A 26,441-nucleotide genomic window follows, 5' to 3' on the forward strand; every position below is an offset into this window, starting at 1 on the left:
CAGTAAAGGGTGCCATTTGTGAGTAGCTAATATCCGCCAAAGGGATGTTCGACTAATGCCACTCTCCAGTGACATGCGGCGAGTGCTACGCTGTGGGCTCTTGCTGAATGAAGCTAGGACAGCCACTGATGTTTCTTCATTAGTGACAGTTTTCATGCGTCTACGTTTTTGAAATCCAACACTGAACCAGTTTCACGAAACTTAGCAAGCAGTTTGCTAACTGTAGCATGGGAGATGGGTGGTCTCGTAGGGTGTCTTGCATTGAAATCTGCTGCAATGACCCGGTTACTGCGTTCACCAGACATCAACACAATTTCTATCCGCTCCTCAAATGTTAACCTCTGCGACATGTCAATGGCTGTAAACAAAGAGAAACTTGTAAATAACTCATGAAAGAATAAAGCTATGTTAAAACCAAGCACACCATTGTTTTTCTTGTGAAATTCCCAATAAGTTTGATGTGTCTCATGACCCTCTTCCTATTGAAAAAACAAAAGTTGGATCCAAAATGGCCGACTTCCAAATGGCCACCATGGTCACCACCCATCTTGAAAAGTTTCCCCCCTCACATATACTAATGTGCCACAAACAGGAAGTTAATATCACCAACCATTCCCATTTTATTAAGGTGTATCCATATAAATGGCCCACCATGTATATTTGAATATAAGTGGAATTCACAGAATGTACAGTTTCTTGCCAGATATTAAAGTATGATTCTCATATTAATAAGGACATACTTAGAAAAACTCAGGTTAAATCTGAAAGGAAAATAATTTACTCATGAATCTGCTGCCTGTTCAAATGTAAAAGCAATTTGTTGTTTTACTTCAAGTGGTCCACCCATGCACTCATAAATTTATTTCTTGCTAATTGCAGATTGTGAGACTTTGTATACAATCCTATCCACTTCTCTATTTTGTCTAATGAAAAAAAATAGTTGGAGTTATGCAAATTCATCAAGCATTGCTTTCCTTAAAATATATCTTTGTGTAAATATTTTAACAAATAATACTGTATTAACACTGTGATTGTTAGCCTACCTTGCTATATTTTGACTTTTACTTATACCTCAGATTAGTGCTGGGAGGTATACCGGTTCATACCGAAAACCGTTTTTTGTTTTTGTTATAATTTAGAATTTTCTTATACCGCAACACCTTTTTCACTGCTAAATACACATGCAATGGAGTACATGCATTAGTGGATGTATTGAGCGGTGAAAATGAACAGAGAACATTCCGAAACTGTAGCAGACAATAAAGTTAAACATGATGACACGTGTCTGCTGTGTGGAGATATTTTGGTTTTAAAAGGTTGAATGTGGACCAAACAACTATTTACTGCAAATGCTGTCAAGCTAAAGTTGTCACCGGAGGCGGCAACATGAGCAATGTTTTGCACCACCTTTGGAGTACCATGAATGTATGGAACTAAGATTGGTACCTTCCCTGAAAAGGTTAGAGGACACTTGAGTCAGATGTCACTTGTCGACGCGTTTGCTAGAGGTACTGCCTTCGACAAAAAAAGCAAGCGGTGGATCGAGATAACCAATGCCATTATAATCCATATAGCTAACATATCAGTGGACAGAGATTGTTAGCATTAATAGAAAGTGCAGTTGGTTTACAAAAAATACTATTTATACCGTTTCTAAGATATGTTCAGTGCAATACAACTTTTGACAGGTACCTCTAAATGCCTTTTTTGATGGTTGAAGTATGTTGTCAAAATGATAGTTTAAGTTGTTTGCAAAATTTGTTCAATAAAAAGGTTCTATATTATGACTGCAACTGTCATGCAGCGTGATTCCTTCTCGTCATTAGTGCCACCCCCTTGAAAAGTATCACTTTATGGGGCCATGAAAGCCTGTATTAATACTTGTGTGCACATTAAAATGTCTTTTTGTACAATGTACAATTCTCATAACAGTGAAATAGGTTATTCTTAGCCAGTCTACTGCAGTAATTGCAGTGGAAAATGTGGTTAACTTCCACTCATGCATGGGGAAAAAAATACAGTCGAATACTGTGAAACCGGTATAATTTTGAAAAATACCGTGATACAGAATTTTGATCATACCGCCCAGCACTACCTCAGGTATAATTATGTACCCAAGAGAAAATTGGTTGGAAATGAAGTATATTTGCTTTATTCCTTAGATGAAATAATTAATAAAATAATAGCTTGTTATTGACCTTATTCTCTTGTGTAATGTGTAGTATATAAAGCTTTTATTGATTTGATATAGAGTATTATAAGTTGAAAGCATTTGGCACTATTTTATTGGAACGAAATAAACAACTCCACATCTGAACCCCAGATTTGACCATATACTTTAAGCTTAAGAACCCCTTGATACTAAATCTTCAAAAGGCACTGTCTGAGATTATAATAAAAGCATAAGAGGGATAGTCTTTACTGTAATCGGCTCTGCTGTATCCTGTGCTAGATTGATAGTCCTGGTGTATTAGCAGTGGGAGCAGGCCAAATTACATGTTGTTTTTATTGAGAGGCAAAATAATGAATGAAATAGTGTGAAAACTGTGTCTGGAGGACATCTTATGCTTGTTTTATATAACAGCCAAGTGATACAGACAGAGAGATGAACTGTTTGTTTGTGTCTACAAAGGAGGCTTAGAGGCCACCCATCTGGGCACAGTAGCTAGGCAGCAAAAGAAAGTAGCTGTCTTTTAAAGGCAAGCACACTGAGTATGAATTGCGAATAAGGGGGGCATTAAAGTGAAGGAAGATGTGTTCTAAATTCTGATTTAGCACATATGACTTCACATTCCTTGTCCTGACTGTTTTAAAACATTGCATTAATTCTGCTAAACCATCTAAACTCTATGGGCTTTGTACTTGATTACAACTTCTGAAACAGCTGGAATAAGAAAAGAAAATAATTTAGAATAAAGTTATTACTGTTCAGTCAGTAATTATATTTGCATTAATTTATCTGTGTGTTGTCATTGTTCTGTGTGGAAATATTTTCGATTTTAAATGCAATGTTATACTATCACTAATACTAAGTATTATGATCCTACTTTATACCTCTGTCTCCACATATCTTTCTCTTAAAATTGCTCAAAACCAAGTCACCTTTTCATCGTCTTCTGTTATAAGGAACCTGAAATATAGGATGATGGGAACTATCCTACACCCATCACATATAACAGCTGTCTCACTATTGCTTTCTTTTGTATTCTCAAGATATACCCCTTGTTTGCTACATATATCTGTCATCTGTTTACCCTTCTCTCCTTTCCAAGATGGACTGTTGCATTACCTTATTGGCAGAGCTGCCTGCATCTGAATTCTAACTCATTCAGAATGTTTCTGTCAGCCCTGGTGTACTGTGTTTCTTGCTACATTTGAATCCATCAACTACTTTAATTTTTAACTGACTTTATGTTGTTGTCAGAATCAACATCATACTATTGTTATCATCAATAGCTCCTCATTACTAGTCTTTTGTTGCTTGTTACATGACTTTAAAAAGCATCAATTTTTCTTTAACCTACATACACTGTGTGCACAATTATTAGGCAAGTGAGTATTTTGACCATATCATCATTTTTATGCGTATATTCCAACTCCAAGCTGTATTAACTTGAATGCTTATTGGATTTAAGCACGTCAGGTGATGTGTATTTGTGTAATGAGGGAGGGTGTGGCCTAAGGAGATCAACACCCTATATCAAGGTGTGCAGAATTATTAGGCAGCTAGTTTTCCTCGGGCAAAACGGGCCAAAAAAGAGATTTAACTGACTCTGAAAAGTCAAAAATTGTAAAAAGTCTTTCAGAGGGATGCAGCACTTTTGGAATTGCTAAGATATTGGTGTGTGATCACAGAACCATCAAACATTTTGTTGCAAATAGTCAACAGGGTCGCAAGAAACGTGTTGAGAACAAAAGATGCAAATTAGCTGCCAAAGATTTGAGAAGAATCAAACGTGAAGCTACCAGGAACCCATTATCCTCCAGTACTTTCATATTCCAGAGCTGCAACCTACCTGGAGTGCCCAGAAGTACAAGGTGTTCAGTGCTCAAAGACATGGCCAAGGTAAGGAGGGCTGAAACCCAACCACCACTGAACAAGAAACATAAGTTGAAACGTCAAAACTGGGCCAAGAAATATCTGAAGACAGATTTTTTCAAAGGTTTTATGGACCGATGAGATGAGAGTGACTCTTGATGGACCAGATGGATGGACCTGTGGATCAGTAATGGGCACAGAGCTCCACTCCAACGTGGAGGTGGGGTACTGGTATGAGCTGGTATTTTTAAAGATGAGCTAGTTGGACCTTTTTGCATTGAAGATGAACTCAAAATCAACTCCCAAACCTACTGCCAGTTTTTCGAAGACACTTTCTTCAAACAGTGATACAGGAAAAGACCATGATTTTTATGCAGGCCAATGCTCCATCACTTGCATCGAAGTTCTCCACTGCGTGGCCAGCCAGTAAAGGCCTTAAAGATGAAGGAATAATGACATGGCCCCCCTTCCTCATCTGACCTAAACCCTATCGAGAACTTGTGGGCACTTCTTAAACGCTAGATTTACGGGGGAGAAAAACAATACACCTCTCTGAAGAGTGTCTGGGAGGCTGTAGTCACTGCTCCACAAAAAGCTGATCGTCAACAGATCAAGAAACTGACAGACTCCATGAATGGAAAGGCTTATGACTGTTATTGGAAAGATGGGTGGCTATATTGGTCATTGATTGATTGATTGATTTTTTGAAATGTCAGAGATGTTTATTTGTAAATTTTGAGGTGTTTGTTTATTATTCTCACTATAACAGATGAAAATAAACAAGTGAGATGGGAAAATTTTCATTTTTCCTTTAGTTGCATAATAAATCTGCACACTAATAGTTGCCTAATAATCGTGCGCACATATGTATTCCCCTGATGATGTTCACACTAACATTTCCGTTGTGAAACATTCAGGTTTCAGGTTTATTAACATTTTGGATTGACTGTGTTTGTTCCATATTAAAATTAATCCTCAAAAATACAACTTGCCTAATAATTGTGCACACAGTGTACTTTTCTCGTCTCTCTCCAGATTCACTAAAATGTATTTCCACTTTTTGTTTTTAAGGTGAGGAATGAGCTTATATAGGTTTCAGAACAGTTCATGGTAAATGTTTTTGTGAAGACACATATTGAACATAGTTTTAGTATGCCGTACACTTCATGCTGCTATACTATACATTGGATTCTTAAGTTTTTTTCCTGGTGTTTATTATAAAGTTTGATTTATTTTGCCTCTCTAATTACTATGCCTTGTCCATGATGTAGAACTTAACCTCTTGCGATTCATCCAAAATATTTATAATCAAAAATTAGGAGTCAATTGTTCTATGCTTGCTTTTTTGTCTCTCTATATCTACTGAGACCATACACTGAAAAAACTAGTGGATCTAAAAATGGAAACATGTAAGAAAATGTACACACAGCATAACATTCAGGTGTGTTTGGGATTTGGATAACAGTTTTGAAAGTCAGAGCATTATAAATTTTTGTTTAGTTGTTTCATTAAGGAGTCATCTGTTATAGTTTTATTTATTTTTGTAACAGTCAGTCATACTTAAAAATAACTGGTAATGGAATATAATTACAGTACATATATTAGTAGAATAAATAAAAATACATGCTTTTAATAGCATTTTACAATATCATGTAGTTAAAATCTGAGTCCAAATAAGCTTTCCAAATAGGTTCATGATGACTGAAATAAATTCCATATGAGCTGAAGTGTATACATGGACTGGTTGATGTACTGTTTTTAGTTGTTGGTTTTGGAGGGTCTGTGGCTAATTGTAGTTCTTATCTCTTAAACATGCACTGTTTGAGAGGTAGATAGTCTTGTCTGTTTCGAGAGATTCATCTGAGATGGAACTCCTCTAGCAGAGGTGTTATTTTTCCTTCTTTTTTTTTAAAAAATGAGGTATCCTGTATTTACACAATTTGAGGGGCTTCATTACAACATATGTAAGAGTATATAAGCATGACTGGCAGGAGAAAAGCTCAGAAAGAAACAGAAAAGACAGCTAAAGCTTCATCCAAGTCTAAACAAGCCTCAAGTTCAAGGTACGGCCTGGCAGAGACTGACTTGGAACAGTTAGGTGTAACAGTGGATCTTCCAGGACCTGACGCCACAGCATCGCCTCCAACTACCTAATCTACCTATTGCGAGTCGGTGGCTATGACTCCAACTTGGCTTGCTACTCCTCCCTTGGAGCACAGAGAGACTGTCATGAACAGTCCAAGTCAAAGGTAACGATCGCCACGGTAATCGTTACAATAACTACAACATTCGGAGAGGACATAAATGAGATAAAGAAGAATACAACGGATATAAGGAAGGATATAAAGGAAACAAACATGACAAATGATAAGCTGTTTTAGGTTTTTAAAGACTTGGAGAAACGTTTAAGCAATCACTTTGAGGCAACCTTTAATGGAATGCTAAAAAAATTGAAGAAAAAATACAGGAAAGTGTGAGTAAGATTGAATATAAATTTAGAGCATTTGATGCTCAGCTTGAAGATGTTAAGCAAGCGTTCACAACACGTATGGAAATAGTCGAAAAATGGCATCTGCTGCTGATGAAAAAGCAATGGATACTGAATCTGTATGCAAAGTGCTTGGAGACAGACTAGCTGTGCTGGAAGACGGATATAGAAGAAATAATAGTGAAGGTCTCCCAGAAAAAAACAGTGAAAGCCAAAACCCAGTGAAATTCATCGGTGAATCATTTTCTCAAATTGGAGAGGACTTCAAATCAGACACCAGGATATCGGCAGCTTACTGCATATGTGGATTGAATGCCTCAAAACCTAAAAGCTTCATTGTATGCTTCAATGAATTACAGTCAAAGATTAATCTGATGTCACTTCAGACTGAAACAAGAGATTATATTTGAAAATAACCGTATCTGCATTTTATCTGATTTTTCACCTTCACCCTTTCACAGTGTAAAAGCCATTTCCTAGTTATACAAGATTCGTAAATATTTTACTAGATGACAATGTCTAATCTATGGGTGGTCCCTAAAAAACCCCATTGGTTGAGTAAAATTGGTATATTCTAGCTATTTCTATCTGCTTTGACTAAACATTATTCTTCAGTTAGTGACCAGCCTTGCCATGTGTAAGGCATAGCCCATGCCTACGGGCCTATGAACCTTTTGAGCGTGTGAAGTAACTTGTAAGAAAACACGCTTATTTAAGTGCAGAGCCTTATGCTTAAGGCATGCAGAAGAAGAAATTAAGAACTTTTAAGTATAGAAGAAGTTAAGAATCTTTCAGTATAGAAGAAGAAGTAAAGAACTTTTAAGTACAGAAATAACTAAAGTTTCTCAAGAAAAGCTAAGTTTAGAGAAGATACATTTTTTCTTTATTCTTGTGTGGATTATTTGCTTTTAACTTTAATTAAATATTTTTAAAACAAAGTTTTGGACTGAGAGATTTCTTTCGGCACACGTTTTACCCGTGCTTGATCTCGCCTTATACTTCGGCAGCTACACTAAAGTTTAAAACCTGCCTGAGATTGAAAGCTTGAAAACTGCCTTGGATTAAAAGAAACTTGCGTGTTCTAAACCTGAAACAGGACTGCGACGAAAGAAAGCAACGACAACTTGAAAAGACTTGACAGGTACTTTTAATCTTTGTTTTTGATCAAAGTAGGACATATTTGAGAATTGCTATTGCTCCTCGAGAGACTGTATAAATTATAAAGGAGTTTAAATACCTTATGGGATTGTCTTGGCATCTGATTCTGGAAGCCAGAGGAAATATCAAACGCCGAGTGAAAGTCTGAGTGGCATGAGTAGAAGTCACATTGATTATGACGTCACAGAGGACCATCTCCAAGATGACAGAAAGCCGTTCAATTCAGTGACAACTAATCTTCAGTTAGAGATAGACTACAAATACAAACAAATATCTAGTATGATGAAGGTCGTAAAGAATTTACAAAAGAAGGAATTTAGCTGTGAACCTATAGAATCAATTATCAAGAATGACTTCTACAACTTGAGATTGGAATACAAATGGTTAAATGATAAACTTTTATCCTTCCAGAGCAATGAAGATGCATGGAAAATGATACAAAGGGATTTTGATGCTAAAATGAAAACTATATGTACATTTTTGGGATATTGAATGGAATGGATTATAGATGTAAGTCAAAATAAAAGCCTCAACCAGCAACCTGACTTTTCTGGTCAGGGTTTACAGAATGAAAGATGATATTTCCCCTGCAGTTTCTGCAAAAACTAAAAGTCGTGTAAGTTCAAGAGGCAGCACATGCTGTGCTGTTGGCTACAGCAGAGAACCAAAGAAGACAACAGGCTGTATATATGGAAGAGATGAAGTTGAAAGACCAAAGAGAAGCTGTTGAATCACAGTTGAAAGCTAAAAGAGATCAGTTGGCGTTGGAAGTAGTTATCGCAGAATCTGATGTAAAATTGAGAGCTCTTAAAGAACGCAATCACAGTCCAGATAAACTAAATCTTTAAATGTTAATCAGATACCAGATGTGAAAACTGGAAAGCCACAAGTTGCAAGCATTTGTATCTTTCCACGTAACAATGAAAGTAAAAATAATCCTCAGCAACCACTTTATGATAAGCGTTACGATCAACAGAAAGAACAGCAGCACAAGACTCAAGTGCCTTATGTGCCATACAGAAAGATTCCAATATTTGACGGTGATCCCTTGAAATATGTGGATTTTATTGGAGCATTTGACAGAGATATCGATGAGGTGATAGGAAATCTGCAAGATAAATTGGACTTCTTGGTACAGTTTACTAAAGGTTCACCTAACGAGATTGTTAAAAACTGTAAATACTTGTCACAGTTAGAAGGCTACCAAAAAACCAGAATGAAGCTCAAAAGTCTTTACGGAAACCAGATGCATATATGAGAAAAGCCAAAGGGTGTCCACAAATAAAGCCAAATGATGGAGAAGGACTGAGCGATTTATGCGATCTTTCTTGGTGGATGTACGAACATTATGCCTAACTTACAAAGCGGATAACAGTTTAAAAGTAATGATACCCTTCGTACTATAGCCGCCAAACTTCCTCAAGACCTACTATCACTGTGGCAATGCAAAGTTCAGCGTATTGAAAGTACGGAGAGCAGATGAACCCTTCTCATCCGATCCAGTGAACTTTCTGGATGAACAGATAACATCAGCTTTGGACCCTGTGTATGGTTCAGTTCTACAAAGCCATACCCTCAAGAAGGAATAGGATAAGACTGATCAAGAGAAGTATCCTTTGAAAGGCGTCCTGAGGGAAAGCAGTTCCACTACAAACTTTTCTGCTGTTGATGAAAAAAGGGATACAGACATCTCGGTCAAAAAGGCGGAGACGGCTGGACGTACAAGCGGTAAGCACTGTCTTTTTTGCAATGAAAATCACAATCATGACGAATGCAGTGCAATTCAGAAACTAACTTATTAAAGTAAAATTGACTTTGTGAAATCTAAAGGCTTATGCTTTAATTGCCTTAAACAAGGACATCTTAGTAAAGACTGTGAAGAAAAGATTAAATGCCAAATATGTTCTCATTTACATTTAGTCATTCTGCATATGAATAAGGAAAAAGGCACCGACGATAAAGCCACATCTCCTAAAAAGGAAAACGCACATTTCTTCTGACCATTTTTCTGTGGAACTAGAGACTTGTATGATACCGGGACCAGTAAAGAGTGTGTCTTACCTGTGACTCCAGCTGAAGTTAAGTCTGAAATGAGTGAAAAATGTGTAGAAACATATGCACTAAAAGACTCTAGCAGCTCAGTTACATTTTGCACAGAAAGTTTTCAAGAGCAGTTAAAGCTTTCTAGAAGAAATCTCACATCTACATCAACACTGTGGAGAGTGACAAAGTAAATAGACAGGAATTAGTAAAGTGTACAGTCTTAACAAAGTTGCAAGCCTGTGGGATAGAGGCAAATACATTTTTTGTTTTACCAGAAGTGTTCACACTGAACTCTGTACCAGTGAAAAGGGAGAGCATCCCTATGCAAGAAGATGTCAAGAAATGGTCTTATCTAAAAGATGTGCAAAATAAAAAGTCTGTGTACTTTAACACGTGCCACTGGGTCAGTCTGTGCCAGGTCGGGTGCAATATAGTGCCTTTTTCACAACACTAACCTCTTAGATACTGCAAGAGTAGTGTGAAATGTGTTTAGATATCATACAGTGCATCTGGAAAGTATTCACAGCGCATCACTTTTTCCACATTTTGTTATGTTACAGCCTTATTCCAAAATGGATTAAATTCATTTTTTTTCTCAGAATTCTACACACAACACCCCATAATGACAATGTGAAAAGCTTACTTGAGGTTTTTGCAAATGTATTAAAAATAAAGAAACTGAGAAATCACATGTACATAAGTATTCGCAGCCTTTGCTCAATACTTTGTCGATGCACCTTTGGCAGCAATTACAGCCTCAAGTCTTTATGAATATGATGCCACAAGCTTGGCACACCTATCCTTGGCCAGTTTCGCCCATTCCTCTTTGCAGCACCTCTCAAGCTCCATCAGGTTGGATGGGAAGCGTCGGTGCACAGCCATTTTAAGATCTCTCCAGAGATGTTCAATCAGATTCAAATCTGTGCTCTGGCTGGGCCACTCAAAAACATTCACAGACTTGTCCTGAAGCCACTCCTTTGATATCTTGGCTGTGTGCTTAGGGTCGTTGTCCTGCTGAAAGATGAACCGTCGCCCCAGTCTGAGGTCAAGAGCGCTCTGGAGCAGGTTTTCATCCAGGATGTCTCTGTACATTGCTGCAGTCATCTTTCCCTTTATCCTGACTAGTCTCCCAGTTCCTGCCGCTGAAAAACATCCCCACAGCATGATGCTGCCACCACCATGCTTCACTGTAGGGATGGTATTGGCCTGGTGATGGCGGTGCCTGGTTTCCTCCAAACATGACGTCTGGCATTCACACCAAAGAGTTCAATTTTTGTCTCATCAGACCAGAGAATTTTGTTTCTCATGGTTTGAGAGTCCTTCAGGTGCCTTTGGGCAAACTCCAGGTGGGCTGCCATGTACCTTTTACTAAGGAGTGGCTTCGATCTGGCCACTCTACCATTAAGGCCTGATTGGTGGATTGCTGCAGAGATGGTTGTCCTTCTGGAAGGTTCTCCTCTCTCCACAGAGGACCTCTGGAGCTGTGACAGAGTGACCATCAGGTTCTTGGTCACCTCCCTGACTAAGGCCCTTCTCCCCCAATCGCTCAGTTTAGATGGCTGGCCAGCTCTAGGAAGAGTCCTGGTGGTTTTGAACTTCTTCCACTTACGGATGATGGAGGCCACTGTGCTCATTGGGACCTTCAAAGCAGCAGAAATTTTTCTCTAACCCTCCCCAGATTTGTGCCTTGAGACAATCCTGTCTTGGAGGTCTGGAAAAAGTAATGCCCTGTGAATACTTTCCGGATGCACTGTATATTTGGGTCACTCTATCAGATCATAATTTTCCAAGCTGTCCTTTTTTATTTTAAAAACAGATTGATTTACAAAGAATGGAGCAAAGTGTACATAAGATCACCATATCATCAAAACCTGACAAAACCTACTTTCTCAAGATGAACTGGAAAGAAAAACTAGAAAATGGTTTCACTATTGTCCTCTGTGATGGAATGTCTGCATGGCAAGGTCAAGGTATGTTTAATTTGATTGTTTTAACCAAGTTATTGTTTTGACATGTAAATAAAATCATATGCATTTATTAAACTGGCCAAAATACTTTTATACTATATTAGTTTCAGTACTAATAGTAGGCAGGAATCCATCACAATAGTAAATGGAAGTTTTGGAAACAAATGCATTTTACCAAGGCTATTGTTGCACTGAACTCTAGCTATGCATCATTTTTCTTGCCTTTGATAAAAATCTGTAAATTACTTTATTGATCTTAAGGTTTCACTTCAGTGCACAGGTTACAGATGATTAACATATACAGTACTGCTGCTTTTTCAGGGCCTGCCTTAACTTCTGTAGCTTCATAGATATTTAAAATATTAAATGTTACTTAAAGTATTACATTTACGTTATCACTTAGACTTAATTTATTCCTTTTTATTCAAACCAAAGTTTCACCAGTTAGTGCGGTTTCTTTGCTGAATACATTCCTAATTATTCAATGTTTGTTATAATAATAAAATCTCAGGAGACCAGACTTTTTATCCTGCAATGAGACGTGATCTTTTGAAGAGAGACACTTTCACCTCCTGCAAGACAATACTTTGTGCCAAGAGATTTAACCATGCCCGAGGCCAGAAATAAAAGACAAAGAGTAGATGACAAAGTAGAACTCGAAGACTTGTAGATTGTCTAATTCGTTTTGCTATCAGGGAAAAGTAGTGTTTCTTCCCAATGAAGAGGCGCATCCACAAGAATTAAAAGATTTGTTGTTTGGTGAAAGTGAAATCCCATGAGAGAAAATTTCAAGCCCCATGAGACAAGACTTTATGGAAAGAGATTTGGAAAAGTCCTGCCCACATCTAAAACGTTTACAACCACGCACACGGTTCAATCATTTCTCATTTGTGTGAGTAGAAGTTTGTGTTTGTGTAGAGAGAAAGAAATGATATTCATTCACGGGCAGTTATACGTTGCATTTTCACAATGTAATTCCAAACACGGAATCAAAATTCAATGCGATATTGACGAAATGGTAAAAGCAAAAAGAGATCGAATATATGGACATAGGGGATATGACAGAAGTATGTAGATATTGTTTGGCTTTAAACTTTAAGTCTGAGTCTTGTAGTTCGTCTAATTCATATTGCCTTCAGGGAAAAGTACAGTTGTGTTCTTCCCAATGAAGAGGCCTATCTGTGAGAATTAAAAGTTTTGTTGTTTGCTAGCGGCAGAGACGCGAAATTGCTGGTGCGTACTGCAGGCTGGGGGGGTTGGCGAGTGAAGTGAGCAGGGTTCCGAAGCCCCCTAATACTGTAATATTGTAATTTTGTCTTTAACAGCACTTAATGCAAATGTTTCCTTTGCCTTTTTTCAGTAGTCTGATTTATATATTGTTGTATAACAATAAAAACAGATAGATGGAAGCAAAAGGTAGCATCTTAATGGAGGATAGAAATGGGGTTGCTAAAATGTTTCCCTCTGCTTTAATCCACAAAGCAATTCTATTTGTAACCTTAGACTCTGAAGGATGCTGCATATATGGTGCAGATGCATCTAAATGAATTTTAACTGATATCCATACATCAAGCACGAATGAAAGACAATTGTGCTTAAAATACTTGTATTAGTTCCCAATATAAGGACTCATTAAGTTATAGTGTCTCTCTGACTCATGGAGATTTCTATATCTAAATTCAACAGAATATTCTTTCTTTTCATCAGTACATCACAGTTACTAAAGAACTCTTTATTTTATTTTTATTTATAACTAGCTGTCCCCCACGGCTCCGCCAACGTAGTAGTGAAGCATGTATAACTTTAAAAATAAATAACAAAAAAATTTAATTCTGGCCAAGTGGAAGATAGGTATGCTTGAAGGTCAAGCATTGGCACTGTATCTGATCGTGTTCAACTTTGATGGGAGAGCTGCTCTGACTTGTGGCCGTGATATCTCTGGCAATTAGCAGCTACCTTCTGAAAACGCACAGTTCTTATTTTTCTCTCAAAAACGTCAAACGTTACTCATTAACAATTGGTTGATGATAATTGTCTGTTAAACAAACAGGTAACACTAGCTAAGCAGAGACAAGGTATGCTCCAACACGTGGCGAGAGGTAGACTGACTTAGATGGAGGCTGGCGTGTGAATAAGGAGGGCCCCTCCCTTCGAAGTTGGCAGCCTCTCTCAGATCCACACAAATAAATCCGTACCGCAACCAAACTATGATGCTTAGCGGGATGAGAGAATTTGTAAAATCAACCAGAATGTTCAAGCAATTTATTGGAAAAAACCTAATCTAAATCTGAGCAGGACCCCGCCCAACTCCCCACTTCTGATTTTATGCTTCACCCTCCCCTCAGCTCTCAGCTTCTGTCTCGGATTAGTGTGAATAAATCATCCTGCAAGCAAACTATGATACTTGGCGAGTTGACAGAAGTGGCAAAATCAACTGGAATGTTCAAGCAATTTATAGAAGAAAAACCCAATCTAAATTTGTTAAGTAGTTCTCTGGTGAAAAGCAGACAGACAGACGGACGTGTATATAGAGAGAGATTTAGATAACTTCCTGTCCCCATTTAAATCTTGCAGAATGAAGCTTTTGTTACCAGTGACTTTAGTGCTTTTGTTTAAGAGCTCAAATCAGTATGGCCTATGCATCTAATTTATGACTGTTGTCTTATTCCATTAATGCTAGCTGATAACAGATTTGCTAAATTTATTTCCATAAAAAGTAAAATTTTCTTAGAGATCAATGTTTCCCAGAGTTTACTGTGAATATGCTCTGGGAAACACTGACAACAGTTTTAAGAAGACAAATTATATGGTCACATAAAAAAACTTGCACACTAGAAACACATCAGAGCAGATTACTAAAATTTTAGTACTGTTTAAGAATATGCTAAATCATGAAATAAGGTTGCCTCTACAATTGGAATTTAATATTGTGACTATGAATGAAACCAGTTAATGTATTTTTTTGTCATATCAGCAACATTATGAACATGGAAAACGGGCAAATAAGACCTTAGCACAGAAAATACATAAACAGCCGGTTTGAGGCAAAAGTATGCAGATTGACAATGAATCGCTCAAAAAACAGGGAGCCCCTACAAATAACACATTTAAAGGACATTTCAGATCCACATTTATTGGTCCTTATATTCCTCTCAGTGTAAAGATGGTGAAGCTCATGACAAGAACTTCTTTAAAAGAATAAAAATATCACAACTCAAGAACTCCACATAGAAGGGCTTCATAAGCCTCTGAGGTTCACTGAAAATTAAAGATACCATAAATTGATTTCAAGCTGCAGGTCCATTGGAATTTTATCAAAAAATTTTCAACTCGGTATCCTTATTGACAGCAATGTTTATTGAATATTAAAAAAATTGTCTGTAAAAAGGAAATGTTCAAACAAACTCTGTTGCTACACCCTCTGAAGCATGTTTTGTTGTCATAATAGTGAGAAAAAAAGAAGACATACAGACCATTACAATCATTAAAAATGTAGATCTCTTATTTAGAGAAACTGTAAAGAAAATCAAGGTGTCACTGAGCATATTTTCCTACATCATCTAGAGGAATTTGGAAACTGGAGGAAACTCAGACGGGAAAAAGTCAACAGTTTATGTGATAGGCACTGCACAGGACAACAGCTTCAAGCACAGCTTAATGGCTGAAGTAAAAGCAAGTCTCACATTCTAAGCCTTAATATCAGAGTACATTGAAACATTAAATTGTGTATATTTCACACTTTTAACAATTTTAGAAATGGCTTTCTTACCATCACTCACTGTGTAAAACCTGCAGCTTGATGTCCTTGAGATTTGCTTAAGGGCCTGTCCCATGCCAGTTTCTTGCTTTATCCTGCTTAAAGGATTGTTTAGACAGGGTGTTCTTCTTGTGTAGTTCTTTTTCTTAGATAGGGTGTCTTTAGAACATGTTATTGTATTTGCTATGTTACAGTTTCTTTAAGTTTCAGTTGAGTATTGCACAGATTAATGTGAATGTCTCAAATTGACTGGTAAATTTGTCACATTCCTGTTTTTAATGTCTAGGATTTACTTTGATGGTTATAGAGTTGTGCAGCGTTTTGTCACCCTTATTTTCTTAGCTTTGTGAAAAGATTCCTTTTTTAATGTTGCAGTTGAGATTTGCCTGGCCCAAAGTGATTTCATGGGTCAAATTGGCTGGCAAATGTGCCATATCCAATGAATAGATTTCACTGTGATGCTCAATTGCCATCGTAAAGGTTTAAATGGTACTGGACCACCTTAATTTTTATAACTTTGTGACAAGATGGATGCCTTTTTTAAAATATCAGTTGAGTTTTTCTTGTCTCAATATGGTTACATGGGTCATACTGACTGGCAAAGTTGGCACACTGTAATCTGATGAATGAGATTTATGTGATATTTAATTGGCACAGACAAAAGAAAAGTGTTTTATGCTTCCTGGGATACACTCCAGCTGCCCCTTGACTCTGCCTCTGCACAGGATAAAGTTGGTTTAGAAATTGAATGGATGCATGGATAAATACGCAAATAAATAAAATGAAAATAAATAAAAGTATTGTGAAATGTGACACTAAATGAATAATAACATGCATAAATAATTAAATGGGTCATGGAATATGGCTTTTGTTCCTTATTTCTTTGTCATTCAGGTACTTTTAAATCCACTTAGTTCTGAACAGGGTTGTGGGGGTCTGCTGGAGCCTTTCCCAGCCAGCATAACACTGGGAAAACATGCAAACTCCTATATTTAATGTTATTATGTAATTCTGTATTTATTGTCATATTTCACAGTTTTTGATTTATTTTGCTTATTTATTTTTGTCCTAAATATTCCATTATAAGGGCATAACATTCTCTGCAATCAGTCGTTAATCCAACTCAGTACTTCCGCAGCAAAATCGTGACCGTTTAAAAAACTCAGAAGTTTATATTATGCAAAGCCCCCGATCTTTATATCTGTTTTATAGTTTTGTATATATTCATATCCTCCAAGGTTGGGAATCATAATTTCATGCCTTCCTCCCCAACCCCAAATACTGTATATGACCAAGAGTACCGAAATACAAAGGTTTGGAGTCTTCCGCAACATTTCACTCTCCTATACATGTTTAAAAAACACCTCAACACTTGGATAAGACGTTTTGTTAAGTTTAAAAAGCATCGCCTTTAATTTCATGCTCTCAGTTTTTATTATTAATTGCATGTTGTCATTGTTTAATTTAGGGGCGGCACGGTGGCGCAGTGGTAGTGCTGCTACCTTGCAGTTAGGAGACCTGGGTTCGCTTCCCGGGTCCTCTGTGCGTGGAGTTTGCATGTTCTCCCCATGTCTGCGTGGGTTTCCTTTGGGCGCTCCGGTTTCTTCCCACATTACAAAGGACATGCAGGTTAGGTGGATTAGCGATACTAATTTGGCCCTAGTGTGTGCTTGGTGTGTGGATGTGTTTGTGTGTGTGTCCTGCGGTGGGTTGGCACCCTGCCCAGGATTGGTTCCTGCCTTGTGCCCTGTGTTGGCTCGGTTTGGCTCCAGCAGACCCCCGTGACCCTGTGTTCGGATTCAGCGGGTTAGAAAATGGATGGATGGATGGCATTGTTTAATTTCATTGTGTCAGTTTAATTTTGTTTTTTGCATTTTTTCCTTTGGCGCCCCCGTAAGGGGGCATGGTTTGAAGTACAATCGCTGTCAAAAATAACTCCATAGTCCAACTTTTATGGCATATGCGTAGTAACAAAAATCTTTTTTTTTTCATCTCCGATAGAGAATGCCTTGTGGGTTCAAAGACGTATTTTTGACAGTTTGTTCATGGCTGAGAATTTTACTCATAATTTTCCAAGCGTAATTTTAAGAAGCAAGCATAACTTTCAGAAACACAAGCGTAATTGACACGTGTGAAATGTAAATTTGATTTGAATTATTACGAGTTATTTTTGACAGTGATCCTACTCCATATTGTAGTGATTCTGCCTTCTAGTGTTAAATACTGTTTGTTACAGTTTGGTTACAACGTTCTGTTTCTGGGGTTGCTCAAATGTCAAAAGTCACATGGTTAAGTAGTGATTAAGTCATTATTTTCTTAATTATATTTCCATAATATAAACTTAGAAATATCTTTAATATTTTAATTTTATTAAATTTGGTCTAATTTTTTTAACATTTGTTTTCATCTGTAGTATACAAAGACTTGATCTTCCAAGAAGTCCGAGACATGGAAATGAAAATGGAACAATACATACAAGAACTCACTGAAGCTCTGACTACTGATCTAAAACAGTCAGGGAAATACAGTTTCGATCTGTCTTGCAATATGGAAGATGAATCCATGATTGTTTTTTCTTATGAAAAAGTGCTGAAAGATGTCTCGGTAAGTCTAATTGTATCAGTATTTTCAGTTTTGGCTATAATATACTTAACTGTAAAATTTTATTTTCTTCTGTCTGAGATAGGTCATTATTTGTCCCTCGGAAATTTCTACTTTTGGGTCAAATAATGAGCTATCTGTCTCTCTGAGTGAAGAAGTGTGATTATTAATTAATACATAAGTATCTAAGAAGTCAACAACCTTCAAAATTGCAGATCGCGTTGCTCAAAAAAATGCCCTGTAAGGTCTTAGCCTTCTGATTGACCCGTCACCCACTTGTTTGGAGGTGCCTAAATGACATATTAAAATCTTGTGATCCATGTTACCGATTGCTTTGAGTTTTTCAGTTTGTGCAGAATATCAGTATGTCTTCCAAACAGCATTGAATTTGGTTTTATATTTTTTAAGTTAATAACATTTTGGTTTTCTAATGAAGTTTATATATATATATATATATATATATATATATATATATATATATACTAATAAAAAAGGCAAAGCCCTCACTCACTCACTCACTCATCACTAATTCTCCAACTTCCGTGTAGGTAGAAGGCTGAAATTTGGCAGGCTTATTCCTTACAGCTTACTTACAAAAGTTGGGCAGGTTTCATTTCGAAATTCTACGCAAGGGTCATAACTGGAAGCTATTTTTCCCCATATAATGTAATGGAGTCTTGAGTTGGAGATGGCGTGGGGGGAGTTTAGTGTGACATCATCACGCCTCCTACGTAAGTGCGTAGAGAACAAGGAAGAACTCCAAACAGCGATGAGCACAAAGCGCCATTTCACAATTGAGAAGGCAGAAAAACATTATGAAGCAAATGATGCATACAAGCATATTCATAAGTACAGCTACTGCGGAAACAAAGCAGCGTGAACCGTAAGTTTATATTAAATTAAGTTCATAGACAGGCTGCCACTAGCGTTTGTAATTTAGTGCCTGCCCATATAAGGCCGTCCATCAGCGGCAATCCAATACAAACACTGCGGTAAATGTTCACGGGTGAAGGACTGTGCTTATGCAGAGGAAGATGAGATGGTCAGGGTGGTGTTTGGCACAAACTCATTGAAACTGCGAGAGAAACTTTTAAGTGCGGGTCTTAGCTGACATTACGAGATGGCACCAGTACAGCTGGGAACCTTGATGCAAGAACACCAAGCGGCTCCGTGAACTGGCGCAGTGCACAGACAAAAGCAACAGTTCCAAAGAGTGCTGAACAAAACCGAATTACACAATTGAGAAGGCAGCAAAAAATATGAGGCGTCTTATACATACAATCATATTCATAAGTGCAGCTACTGCGGAAACAAAGCACCGGTGGAAAAAGTGAATGTCCTGCTAAAGGAAGACAGTGTAAAAAAACCCGTGCATGCAGTTTGTCACATCACAGATAAAAGGAAGGCGAGCTGTTTATTGATGCAGTAAGGAACTAATCGATGAATGAAACCTCTTATCTTTACAGCGATTGACAAACACGGAATGTAACTTGAACACATCCTACAAATACGAGCCTGATTGAAAGAAATAATGATAATCAAATCCTTGATGACAGCAACATTCAATAACACTCACAAAACAATTACTGTATATTGACAATCATGTTACGTTATTTTTAAAATGTTCCCTTTTCTTTTCATAACTTCTACTTCTCCACTGCGATACGGGTATATATATATAAATGTATATATATACCCGATCTACAATACATACTTTAGCATAGACAAGCCACGCTGTGGCTAATTGTAGAGTCTTAAGCCTCTAACGCCGACATTGAGGTTGATTCGAGAGGGATGTACTGACTATGTCAGCGCTACCGATTCATTTTACCTTCGCATCTCCTTGGTTTGGGGCGTATGAAAAAATATTAGGTTAGCAGAATCATGTTACGTTATTTTTAAAATTTTCCCTTTCTTAGCACAAGCACAGCTGAGAAGCTTGATGCATGTACTCCATAAGCGTTAAAAATAGCATTTAATCACACTTTCAATTCCAAGCAAGCGGGAACTTTTGTCAATGCATGATTTCCTGGTACATCCATTACACTGATGCACACATCACAGCTACAAAAATGTTAGAGTCGGAATAAAGCGCGTTCCTCGACTGATCATTTCGACTACCGGCGAAGCCTTGATAAAAGCATGGTTTTGTGCACACTGAAAAGCAAGCAAAATTAGATGCATTACAGAAGCGGACTTTGTGGCTCTTACTGGGGATCATTGGACTTCGGTGACCGTTAGTAATTCTAAATACATCTAATTACAAAATGTTCAATGATCACACTGTTTTAGCCTAATGTACAAAATAATTTTGGCTAATGTTACTCAGAGTTTAAAGAGTAAGCTGGTCAAATTACCTTTTATGTTTCTGACTTATTTTTTAAGAAGAAAAACTGCACTTTATGTTGAAATTTTGGTTATTATTATTTAAAGACAATACTATTCTGAAAATGTACTTAAAGTACTTAAACTACCACTTTATTTTTAAGTCTGCCCAATTTTAACCAGGGATGATATTTTTGTTTCTGTTTTGAATTCAAATGCAGTTTAAAGCTTTTTTCAGAAATTAAAACAGCTTCAGTTTACAATATTCATGTCCATGTCTATTATTTGATTCTGTAAGCCCACTAAAACCGTTTTAAATTAAAAAAAAAAACATTTGCGATTTGGGGCAAATTTACGTGTCGATTACATACGATTAATCAAGATTAATTCTTACACAGCCTCTAATTAATTGGATTAATTTTTTAATCGAGTCCCACCTAATATATATATATATATATGTAGATATATATATGTAGATTTGTATATATATGTGTATATACAGTATATATGTAGATATGTATATGTTGTATATACAGTATGTATATATGTGTGTATGTATATATACAGTATGTGTATATATATATATATATATATATATATATGTTTATATATATGTTTATATGTATATATATATGTTTATATATGTGTCTGTGTGTGTGTGTGTGTGTGTGTGTGTATATATATATATATATATATATATATATATATATATACCAGCAACACTCATGACAATGACAAAACAATTACATTGTCAATCATGTTAGGTTATTATTAAAATGTTTCCTTTTCTTTTTACTTCTTCGCTGCCAATCGCAGGTATTTTGCTATATATATATATATATATATATACTAGCAGAATACCCGCGCTTGGCAGCGGAGAAGTAGTGTGTTAAAGAAAGGAAAGAGAAAGAAAAGGAAACATTTTAAAAATAATGTAACATGATTGTCAAAGTAATTGTTTTGTGTATTTGCGACAGCGTCAAAGTTGTTTTCGGTAGCTGCATCAGAAAATGTACCACGACGTCTGACACGCCTCCTTTTTACTGTTTTCTCACAGCTTGGATTGCTGCTGTCATATACACACACACGCACACACACACACACACACACACACACACACATACATATATATATATATATATACTGTGTGTGTGTGTATATATATATATATATATATATATATATATATATATATATATATATATATATATATACACTGTGTGTGTATATATATATATATATATATATATATACTGTGTGAACTTGTGAACTTGACCCAGGACACAGGCAGACAGACATCGTTATTGCTCACCACACACTTGTTTTATTTACACTATTTACAGATTGTCCCGAGGTCAACTCCCCAGTGCCTCTTGCACCGATTCAACGACTCTAGGCCTTACAACGCCTCTGTCTCTCTTTCCAGGCCTTACAATGCCTCTTTCTCTCTTTTCTCTGGCAGCCTCCAGTCCTCCCGCTAGCTCCGTCCTCTTCCACCCGACTTCCGCTCCAGACTGAAGGGAGGCCCTTATATAGTGCTCCCGGATGAGCACCAGGTGTTTCCGGCATCCACTCCTTGGCCACGCCCCAGCGTGGCGGAAGTGCCGGCTGTCCTCCCGGCAGCTCTCATGTCGCCACAATAAGTCTTCCCCCCAGCACTTCCTGGTGTGGCGGAAGTGTCGGGCTCCCGGGATAATTAGGTACTGGGCGCCGCCTGGCGGTGGCCACGGGTCCCTGCAGGGCTGGGCTTCCATGCCCTGTACCCGAGGCCCCCTGCTTAACCAGGACGGACGCCCCCACTCTGTCTGGAGGAGGCACTCGCCCTCCTCACGTCCTCAAGCGTCCCGGCGGGCTCCAGCTCCGGCGGCGACTGCATGGGATCAACCGGCATCGGGGCGCCGCCTGGCGGTAACCACGGGCCCCTACAGGGTAGGGCTTCCATGCCCTCGACCCGTGGCTCCCAACAAAACCAGGACGGATGCCCCCTCGCGGTCTGGAGGAGGCACAAGCCCTCCTCACGTCCTCCTGGGCGTCCCGGCCGGGCTCCAGCCCCTGCCGGGGGCCACAGTGCCCACCGCTAGCGAGGACACGTGGGTCGAGCGGCACAACCGAAAGGGCAGCACGCCCGGAGAGGGTCCTACTATGTCCCCAGGGTCCATCACGGCACCCTGGGACATCTTTCTTCGCACCCCCGCCGGCGCAAACGTGCCCCTCCGGCCTGCGCCGCTCTCGCCCCAGTTGTCCCCAGCTGGGTCACCATTGGCCTCGGGCGTGGAGCTCTCCCGCAGAGCGGCCCGTTTCAGGAGGGCAGGTCCCTGGCGGCGTCGTCCTCAGCGCTCGTCGGGGCTTCGGACCTGTGGAAAAAGAAAAAAGAGGGCCAGAAGCACTGCCAGGACACTCATCCCGAGCGCCCTGCCGGTCTCCGTCCCCGCAGTGCTCCCGCCCCCTTCCGACAGCCCCCGACTTGCCTGCTGAAGTCCTCCGCCGCTGGTTCCGTGCCCGGCCGCTCGTCCGCGGCACCGCTCTCACAGGCAGCTCGCCCAGCCGCCCAGGGGACTTCCTCTGCCCGCACAGAGGCGGCCTTTTCCCGGACCCGCGCACCCAGCGCAGCGTCCTCCCCTGTCCGAGGAACCGGCATTCACCCCTCGGTTCCTCCCTCTCTTCTTGGGCGCGTTGACGGTCTGGGTCTGGGCATGGCAATAGCTCAAACCCAGCCCGTCTCGGTCCCTGCAGAGCGACGGGAAACAGCTGCGGGCTTGGAGCGCAGGGCGCTAGGACCCGGGGCACTTTGCAGCCCTGATCCCACCAGCCCCTGCGTATGCGACCTCCTCGCCTGCGCCAGCCATCTGCACCACAGCGTCCGCTGTTGGGAAGTTGCCTACTTGGAGCGGTCTTCCCGTAACGGTCACGCCATGTTCGCGAACCCCTACTTGCTTTACGGGGCCGGCAACACTCCCCAACCCCGCAGTGCTCCGCCGGCCTCCGGTTCCAGCGCCCGCCGATCCTCCGTCTCACCCGGCGTCTCTCCCGGCGCGACCGCCTTCCCCATCAGCTCCTCCAACTGGCGGCGATAGCACTCAGCATCTGCATCATAGGCGACTCGGCGGGCGAGGATTCCCCGACAGCGCCGAGCAGCTGGTGGAACAAAGAGACAGGCGCCGTGAGCCTACCTGTCGATCAGCTGCACTCGACGCCTGCCTCCTGTGGGCCACTCCTCCTGGCCCAATCGGGTCTCTTCTCCGCACGGGACTGGCATTCCTTGGACCCGCCTCTATCCAATCATCGGCGGGCACGCAAGACACACCGGCCAATCCCGTGCCTGTCAGCGGCGGGACCACCGGCCCGCGCCATCTTGTCTCCCTGCGCTGGAGTGCGGAGGCGTGCCTCCTCACCGCGTTGTAGCTGCAGCGATTCCTCGAGCCGCAGCGGCTCCGATTCCGCAGCCTCCTTTGCTGCTTCCGTAGCCGCACTGCCGACAGCCCGTGGCCCAGCGCGCTCCTGCCACAGACGCGGATCCGGTCTGTCCCTCCCTGTGGAAAACAAGGTATGACCGACCCCGAAGGGCCGACTATTGCAGGGCAGGGTACTCACCTCCCGGATCCCGTCTTGCCGAGGCCCCCACCTCGGTGTGGCCTTTTGCGTCGCCACGCCGGCCTGGCTGTCCGTGTCGACAGCGCGACTTTCGGAGCCCGCTGCGCTCCGGCGATGTCTATTCCTCCTCCGCACCCGGGGATATCCATGCTGCGGTCCGGGCGGCGGTTTCCGGAGCAAAACGCACCCGCGGGGTTTTGCACGGGCCACACCTGCAACAATCGTGTGGAGTCCCCTGCTGTGCCGGGTTATTCACAAAATATTTATCGTTATGGGGCCCCCGTCTTGCACCAGACGGATGGCCCCACGTTGGGCGCCATTGTGAACTTGACCCAGGACACAGGCAGACAGACATCGTTATTGCTCACCACACACTTGTTTTATTTACACTATTTACAGATTGTCCCGAGGTCAACTCCCCAGTGCCTCTTGCACCGATTCAACGACTCTAGGCCTTACAACGCCTCTGTCTCTCTTTCCAGGCCTTACAATGCCTCTTTCTCTCTTTTTCTCTGGCCGCCTCCAGTCCTCCCGCTAGCTCCGTCCTCTTCCACCCGACTTCCGCTCCAGACTGAAGGGAGGCGGCCCCTTATATAGTGCTCCCGGATGAGCACCAGGTGTTTCCGGCATCCACTCCTTGGCCACGCCCCAGTGTGGCGGAAGTGCCGGCTGTCCTCCCGGCAGCTCTCCGGTCGCCACAATAAGTCTTCCCCCCAGCACTTCCTCGTGTGGCGGAGGTGTCGGGCTCCCGGGATAATTAGGTACTGGGGCGCCGCCTGGCGGTGGCCACGGGTCCCTGCAGGGCTGGGCTTCCATGCCCTGTACCCGAGGCCCCCTGCTTAACCAGGACGGACGCCCCCACTCTGTCTGAAGGAGGCACTCGCCCTCCTCACGTCCTCCAAGGCGTCCCGGCCGGGCTCCAGCTCCGGCCGGCGACTGCATGGGATCAACCGGCATCGGGGCGCCGCCTGGCGGTAACCACGGGCCCCTACAGGGTAGGGCTTCCATGCCCTCGACCCGTGGCTCCAATATATATACGTTATTATTAAAATGTTTCCTTTTCTTTTTACTTCTCTGCTGCCAATCGCAGGTATTTTGATATATATATATATACTAGCAGAATACCCGCGATTCGCAGCGGAGAAGTATTGTGTTAAAGAAGGTACGAAAAAGAAAAGGAAAAATTTTAAAAATAACGTTAAATGATTGTTAATGTAACTTTTTTGTCATTGATATGAGTGTTGTTCTCATATCTATCTATCTATCTATATATATATATATATATATATATCTATCTACAGTATCTATATATATATATATATATATATATATATATATATATATATATATATATATATATATATATATATATATATATATATAGCAAAATACCTGCGATTGGCAGGAGAAGTAAAAAGAAAAGGAAACATTTTAATAATAACGTAACATGATTGACAATGTAATTGTTTTGTCATTGTCATGAGTGTTGCTGGCATATATATATATATATATATATATATATATATATATATATATATATGTGTATATATATATATATATATATATGTATAGCAGAATACCAGCGCTTAGCGGAGAAGTAGTGTGTTAAAGAAGTTATGAAAAGATAAGCAAACATTTTAAAAATAACGTAACATGATTGTTAATGTAATTGTTTTGTCATTGATATGAGTGTTGTTGTCATATCTATCTATTTATATTATATATATATATATATATATATATATATATATATATATATATATAGCAAAATACCTGCGATTGGCAGCGAGAAGTAAAAAGAAAAGGAAACATTTTAATAATAACGTAACATGATTTATAATATAATTGTTTTGTCATTGTCATGAGTGTTGCTGGCATATATATATATATATATATATATATATATATATACACACACAGACACATATATAAACATATATATACATATATATATACACATACTGTATATATACACACACACATATATACATACTGTATATACAACATATACATATCTACATATATACTGTATATACACATATATATACAAATCTACATATATATATCTACATATATATATATATATATTAGGGGTGGGAGTCGATTAAAAAAATTAATCAAATTAATTACAGGCTGTGTAAGAATTAATCTTGATTAATCGTATGTAATCGCACACGTAAATTTGCCCCAAATCGCAAATGTTTTTTTTTTTTTTTAAAACGGTTTTAGTGGGCGACAGAATCAAATAATAGACATGGACATGAATATTGTAAACTGAAGCTGTTTTAATTTCTGAAAAAAGCTTTTAAACTGCATTTGAATTCAAAACAGAAACAAAAATATCATCCCTGGTTAAAATTGGGCAGACTTAAAAATAAAGTGGTAGTTTAAGTACTTTAAGTACATTTTCAGAATAGTATTGTCTTTAAATAATAATAACCAAAATTTCACCATAAAGTGCAGTTTTTCTTC

The 26,441-nt window shown here is 39.7% G+C and overlaps 1 protein-coding gene across 4 annotated transcripts in view; it reads left to right on the forward strand.

Moving 5' to 3' along the window:
• xrcc4 (X-ray repair complementing defective repair in Chinese hamster cells 4) overlaps positions 1 to 26,441 on the forward strand; it is a 442,595-nt gene that overhangs the window by 20,112 nt on the left and 396,042 nt on the right. For 2 of the 4 annotated variants that reach the window (XM_039759284.1, XM_039759287.1), the window contains exons 1-3: positions 9,291 to 9,413; positions 11,545 to 11,698; positions 17,866 to 18,056. In XM_039759284.1, the coding sequence (XP_039615218.1) occupies positions 9,354 to 9,413; positions 11,545 to 11,698; positions 17,866 to 18,056 (405 nt within the window). In that variant the 5' untranslated portion in view covers positions 9,291 to 9,353. Of the gene's footprint in view, positions 1 to 9,290; positions 9,414 to 11,544; positions 11,699 to 17,865; positions 18,057 to 26,441 lie in introns of those variants that run through there. The other 2 variants (XM_039759288.1, XM_039759286.1) reach the window with 2 other exon arrangements.

Source organism: Polypterus senegalus, chromosome 7 (genome assembly GCF_016835505.1).
Source record: "Polypterus senegalus isolate Bchr_013 chromosome 7, ASM1683550v1, whole genome shotgun sequence".
In the NCBI taxonomy this organism is placed as follows: Eukaryota; Metazoa; Chordata; class Cladistia; order Polypteriformes; family Polypteridae; genus Polypterus; species Polypterus senegalus.